General features: G+C 38.3%; 1 protein-coding gene across 1 annotated transcript in view; it reads right to left on the bottom strand.

Moving 5' to 3' along the window:
* The window catches only part of FBXL13 (F-box and leucine rich repeat protein 13), a 304,871-nt gene that overhangs the window by 254,692 nt on the left and 42,800 nt on the right, over positions 1–7,379 (bottom strand). The window contains exon 5 of the mRNA XM_007945197.1: positions 6,473–6,637. Coding sequence (XP_007943388.1) covers positions 6,473–6,637 — 165 coding nt within the window. The remainder of the gene's footprint in view (positions 1–6,472; positions 6,638–7,379) is intronic.

The following is a 7,379-nucleotide window of genomic DNA, read 5'->3' as shown; positions in this document are numbered from 1 at the left end:
CAAGAATATAGCACAAATGGGATAGCTTTAACAAACAGGAGTTTATTCTTACAATTTGGAAGCTTTAAGTCCAAGTTCAAAGTGCCAGGCTCTAGGGGCTGGGTGAAAGCCCCTCAACCTTGGGCTTCAGCTCTGCCTCCTGCTTCCAGCCCTCTGAAGCTAGAGGCTTTTCTTCACTCAGACAGCTGCTGGCTGCTGAGACTGACAACCCCAAGGTTGACAAGTAAAAAGGCACAGTCCTGATGTTACCAAACCACACGACAGGCCATTTATTCAAGTCCATTGAAAGTCCCAAGTTTGGCAGAGCATGGCAGGCTGCTGAACAACAACACAGCTACACAGAGGGTTCAGGTGTGTCATAAGCTAGAGATCATTCCCAAAGCTACTTCTTATATACGGGAAGCAGACCACATCACTAAAGCAGCTACTCAGCTGTTTGTGGTAGATCCCACCATGGAGTTGATTGCCAGTCTCATCATGGGGAATAACTACCACCAGCTGCTTAGCTGCTCAACCAGGCCTAGCCAAGTTAACACACAACCTTAACTGCCACACCCAGCATAGCAGATCGTATGGTGGTCTGATTCAAAATGGCCAAAATCAGTCCATTTAGACTCACTAATTCCTAAGATATCGATATTTATGCATTTCATTTCATTTTTGACAACTTCCAATTTTCCTAGATTCATACTTCATACATTCCATGTTCCAATTATTAATGGATGTTTGCAGCTGTGTCTTCCCACTTTGAGTCATGCCACATCAGCAAATGGAGGTCCCAAAAGCTTTACTCCATCCACATCATTAAGGTCAGCTCCACTCTGAGGAGGCAGATCTTCCCCAGTCGTAATTTGAGTGCCTTCCAACCTGAGGGGCTCATCTTCCGGCACTATATCAGACAATGTTTCAGGCTATTCATAAAGCTTTCCAGTAATATATCAGACAGTGTTTCACTACTGTTCATAAGATTTTCACTTGCCAGTTCTTTGAGAAGTGGATGCCCCTTCCTTCTTCTGAGTCTGTCTCAGTCTGTAAGCTCTGCTGAAACCTGTCCACCCTGGTGACCCTACTGGTACTTGAAATACCAGTGACATAGCCTCCAGCCTCACAGCAACACACAAGCACCACAGTACAACAAACTGACAGATGAGTGGTGGAGACAGAAACCTTACAGGGCAGTAAACCTATGTTAATACAGGAGGAACAACTCAGGAAAAGAAGGTGAGAATGGTTGCACAACTCAAAGAATGCAATCAATGTCACTATATTGTACATGTATAAACTGTCAAACTGGAGTATGCTTTGCTGTGTATATTCTCAACAACAGAATTAATAAAATTTAAAGAAAAAAACAATAATAAGAGAGAAAAAGGAAAAAAAGTTTAAATTTTTAAGCATGCTGGCAAAAGAAACTTTTTTTTAATGAAAGAAAAGCAAAGCTACAGTTTATATGTATTTTCCAAGGAATTTCAAGTTGTAACTCATTCAAGATTGCTGTTTTTAATCATTCCTTCATAATATTCAGCTGCCCAAATGTACAAAGCTCAATTTATTTTAAAAACTAACTCTTCCAAAGGCTTAAAATAAAGCTTAGAGCCAACTCAGTTTACATTTTTGTGTTATTACACTTATTTTTCTTCCAGTTCCTGAGTATTAGTTGACAAAACATATCACTGATGTAGAGATATGATTTGAAAATTAGCTTTACAAATCTATTACATTAATAATTGTATTAGCTTCCTAGGGCTGCCATGACAAAATACCACTAACTGGGAGATTTGTAAGAACAGGATTGATTGTCTTACAGATTTGGAGGCTGGGAGTTTGAGTGTTGGATGTGTTGATTTCTTCTGAGGCTTTAAGGGATAATCCGTTAAATGATTCTCTCCCACCTCCTGGCAATTCCAACTGTTCATTGACTTACAGCTGCCGCATCATGTGGTGTACTTCCTCCATCTCCCTCTGTATATCTTCTTCTCTTTTATAAGAACCCTAGTCACATAGGATTGGAACCCACCCTATTCAGTATGACATCATGTTAACTTCATTTATAACATCTTTGGAAGAAGGCCCAGTGGTCATGTTCTTCCCTGTTCTTCCCCCTGCTAGTATCTCTAGCCCTCAGGTACAAACTACCAGCCCCCTGAAGCCAGATGTCCTATTCAGATAACTAGCAGGGCTAAAGAGATAACATTCACCTAGAATATTAGAGAAATGGCTTATTCCAAGGGTGGGGCAGGGAAAGTACAAGATGAGCCTGGGATATCATGTTTTGTCAGAAAGTAAGAAATGCACATGGTATGAAAGGATGATGGTAACATGTCAAAATGACACAGAAGTCAACTTAAAGGAATTCTCACTGGCCAAACTCCGGACAATTTGCGCATTAAAATAACTAATGATAACCAATTATGGTTGAGACTATTCCAACTCACGGTGACCCCATGTGCACCAGAGCAGAACTATGCTTCATATGGACTTCAATGGCTTTTCAGAAATGGACTGCCAGGCCTTTCTTCCAAGGCACCCCTAGATGGACTCAGAACCTCGAACCTTTTGGCTAGCAGCCTAGTAATGGATTACAACCCAATGAATAAAGTAGGAAAACTTGAGTCCATACTGATATAAATAAATTAATTAATAAACTGAAAGTTTTATGAGGAACGGGATATTTACAGCATAGTGCCTAAGGCCCTTGACCGCTAATCAGAAGGCTGGCAGTTCAAACCCACCAGCCACTCCTCAGAAGAAGAGTAGGGCAATCTACTTCCATAGTGATACTGCCTCAGAAACCCAAGGAGGGGTCTCTATGAGTGAGGTCCGACTTGACAGCACATAACAACAACAACAACCTAAAATTCATTTTAATTACAAAGGAGGAAAAAGGAGTAATTTAATAGTGTAGAAGCCTGGCAGATACTACCTTTGTCAAGCAATCAAAACAATCATTTCAAAAAAAAAAAAAAAAATCCCTTGCTATCAAGTCAAGTTCAAATTCTGGGATACTAAAAGGATCCAATGGGAAGAACACAGCATCATGTCTGTGGTATTCCTAACAAAAATGCACAACCAGAATCTATTCATAAACATAAAATAGGCCCAAATTTAGAGACATTCTACAATAAAATTGCCCAAATCTTCATGTTAAGATCATGAAAATGAAAGAAAGACTGAGGAACTCTTCCAGACTGAAGGAGACTAAGGAGGCTTAACAAAAATTTATAACATGTGATTCAAGATCGGATCCTTTGGTTATGAAGGGCTTTATTGGGACAAACTGGAGATACCTGAATAGGGTCTGAAGGTTTTGATGGTTGACTGTAAGAGAATGCCCTTTTTTATAGGAAATACACACAATAATATTCAAATCTATTTGCAAGGCATCATGTTGGCAACTTGCATATTGTTTAGGAAAAACAGGTTTCTATACTGTACTTGCAATTTTTCTGTAAGTTTGATATTGTTGAAACTAAAAAAGAAATATGCTAAACAAAATAAAATTAACTGTTTAAAGCAAAAATAATAAATTATACTGTGGAGTTTATAAATATATAAATATAAAATGTATGACAGTAATAGTACAAAGCATGGGAAGGGAAAAATGAAAGTATGCTTTTGTTAGACTTTTACATTATATGTAAAGTGGTATAAAGTTATTTGAAGGCAATATGTGATAAGTTAAAAATGAATATTGTAAACCCTAGAACAGCAATTGCTTAAGTAAATAAAAAACATCATCAGTCAAAGGCATAGGAGTTCAAAAATAAACAAACAAAAAAACCCAGCTACTTAAGTCTAGGAAAGTATGTGACATGGCTTAGAAAGACAACTAAGAATGAGAAGGGAAATATTAATGACACAAAAAGATAAATAATTAAGGCTAGAGCGATAGACTTGGTTACATACAAATTTAAAATTTCTGTCATCGAAGGACTCCACAGGCAAAATTGAAAGCAAACATCAAGTGTGGCAAAAAGTATCTCCAAATGTATTCCAGACAAAGGATTAATGTTGCCAATATATAAAGAGTTATTACAAACCAGTAAAAATATTTATAGGGAGTCCAACTTAAAAACAGATAAGATATAGGCAGGCAATTTATAAAGGAGGAAATAATAGTCCAAATTATCCTTGTTGTTGTTGTTGTTATGTGCCGTCAAGTCGGACCCGACTCATAGCGACCCTTCCTTGGGTTTCCCAGGCAGTATCACTATGGAAGTAGATTGCCCCTTCTTCCTTCCGAGAAGTGGCTGATGGGTTTGAACCTCCAGCCTTCTAGTTAGCAGTCAAATGCCTTAGGCACTATGCTACCAGAGCTACATAAAGTGCAAGATAAATAAATATTACAACTGCATTTCATGTTCCCCAAAATAACTTTTTCTTTAATGGCACTTATTTTATGCCTCACTATTTTAAATTGCAACTCTGAGGCATTATGCGCTTCAAAGGCACCATTACCCAGCAAAATGCAGGAGTGCTGATCTAAAAGGCTGCTCTATATGATCAGTGTATTCATGATCCTGGCTGAGCCACATAATCAGCGGGTTCGTGATCCTGTTGTTGTTATGTGCCATGGGGTCGGCTCCCACTCATTGCGACCCCTCCTTGGGTTGCCCAGGCAGTATCACTACAGAAGTAGCTTGCTCAACCTTCCGAGAAGTGGAGTGGCTGGTGGGTTTGAACTTCTAGGCTTCTGGTTAGCAGTCAAGTGCCTTAGGCACTGTGCTACCAGTTAATTATCAGTGACTTCCTGAACCTGTCTTTTCACTTGCAAAGCCATCTTTGTCCTCTTTCCTAACCAAATCTAGTGAACATCAACACCCAACTTACCTTCAACAGGAAATTTTATGACCCACTTAGCTTTCACTTGTCCCTTCTTTCTCTGCAATCTTGATATCAACTGTCAGCACTTGTCAAAAATCTGCTTGTGACATCCCTTGTACTATTTCCTGGCTCTAATTAATAGCTCTTTTTTGTCTCTTATTCCAACTACTATTACCTCTCAAAGGCACACAATGGACCATATGCCGCTGAGCGCTTCTCAGAGCATCTAGAACAATATTGTTGTTGTTGTTGTTATTTGCCATTGAGTCGGCCCCGACTCATAGCGACCCCTCCTTGGGTTTCCGAGGCAGTATCACTACGGAAGTAGGAGTGCCCAACCTTCCTTCCGAGGAGTGGCTGGTGGGTTTGAACGGCCAGCCTTCTGGTTAGCAGTCAAGTGCCTTAGGCACTATGCTACCAGAGCTCCTGGAACAATATTAAGCACATAATAGAAGCACAAGCATTTGAAAGCAGGGTAAATTAATTAATTAACTGCTTTAGTTTCTGGCACATGCTTTTTGAGAATTTTGTTTGAAGCGGACTTACTTTGCATATGAGTATATCTGTCATGTAGATGAGACTAAAGAAAGCAGCTCCATGAAAATGACCATTATCAAGATGCAGCCATGAGTTTCCATATGTAACTTTGCTCTCTCTCTCTCTCTCTTTTTTTTTTTTTAGTTGAAGGCACATTATTTATTTATTTACTTTATTGTGTTTTGGGTGCAGATTTACAGAGCACAATTTGTTTTACATTCAACAGATTGTGTACATTTGGTTTCACTCCCCAATTACCACCCAACCATAACTCATTCTTCTCCTCTCCCTTCCCTGTGACCACCCCTTTCTCCGCCTTCTTAGTTATGCACTCCTCTCTGTCCAGCTTTCCCTCCATGTGAATGCTGCTCCTATGATGCCCCCTGGCCGATTGCTCCAAGGGGTGCATCTCTGTAGAGTAGGTGGGTGTATTGCCCTGGGTTGGGTGTTCTACATGTAATTCTTTCTACTGTTGGGCTCCCCAAAATACCTTGAACTCTATTCTCTACATTTAAAGGGTGGATTCAATTCATGGGATTTTACAATGTAAAATTTACAATTAACCAGAATAATGTGATATTTTGTAGACCATTCCTCCATTTACCAACCACTCATCTATCAAAATGGAACAGAATATTAGCAGTAGTTGGAATTATGCTTAATTTTTCAAAAATAAATTCAACAAGCTGTAAGATATAGACACATGACTCTTGTTTTTATGAATTAACAATCTAAGGAAGAAAGATGATATCATAAATATTTTAACTAACTGAAAGGGACAAGGCATTCCAGAGTGGAGGCATAGTGTTAAGGTGAAGGGATTAGGGACTAGAAACTAGAAGAAAGGAGTTAGGGTATCCAAAATCTATTGCATCTCAAATGACAACATATGCTTAAAGGAGGAAGGAAATGTTCATTATTATTTAAAATGATTTCAATGTCTCCATTTTTAACTGTCATATTTATTTTATAACCATTTAAATGAATGACTTCCAAAACTGAGATATCCCAAAGTTAGTTGTAAAAATATGTATTTCTCTGAAATATACCTTCCATAATTCATGTAAGACAGAATGAAAATAACTAGTTAAGACATATAAATCATACAAACCTGTAATATTGCTCTGTCAGGTAATAGTGAAATGTCACATTGCAGACTCCCATCTACAAGAGAGCCTTCAGATGGACTTCGTTGAGGAGACAGGTCTTCATCAGTAACTAATTTTGATTTTGACTTACTTTTCCATTTTCTCAGTTGAATTTCATGTTTTAACATCTGCAATGAAAATAATTATAAATTCTATGGAATTGTTGTAGGGGTTCAATGAAATTATAAATATAAAGCACAGTGCTTGATACACTATAATAAAACATTGCTTATCATCATATTTACTACATAAATTATCATTCTCAATATGCATGCTTAATGTTCTCTGAACCACCAGTTTTATAAATCATTTTCATTGATTGTCATAGTATACTGATACCTTGGGGATCTAGTCCAGTCTCCTTTTCAATAGGTGAGGAAACTGAGGTCAACAGAGCCAAGGTTCTGGTAATGATAGAATTGGTATATGGAGCATAGAAGAGAATTGGTTAGCATGGGGATAACAAAAAGGAGAGTCACAAAGAGACTTCGTTGGCTTATCTGATTTCTTTATTATTACAGGAAGTTTCCTCTTTAAAAACATTCCTGAAAACTACATATTAAAGAAAAGCCCCTAAGGGTAAGTAAGTATTTCATGCACACATGCACACATAGACACAGAGTTTTGGTGAAATGTGTGTGTGTGTACAAAACACTATATATTTGTATATCAATTATGATGTACAAAACATTATTCTTTGCTCAAGCAGCTGGAGTCATATGTAGTGTTACCTGAGTGATGGACAAAGAAACAATAAGAATCCAGCAACTAGAGACCTCAGTGTTACTGTATGCTGTGACTGTTGTACTAGGCTTCCCCTTGTTGTTGTTGTTGTTGTTATGTGCCGTCGAGTCGGCCCCGACTCATAGC

Source organism: Orycteropus afer, unplaced genomic scaffold (genome assembly GCF_000298275.1).
Source record: "Orycteropus afer afer isolate SDZICR_OR568_19922 unplaced genomic scaffold, OryAfe1.0 scaffold00007, whole genome shotgun sequence".
Lineage (NCBI taxonomy): Eukaryota > Metazoa > Chordata > Mammalia > Tubulidentata > Orycteropodidae > Orycteropus > Orycteropus afer.
This window is presented reverse-complemented; position numbering and strand designations above follow the sequence as displayed.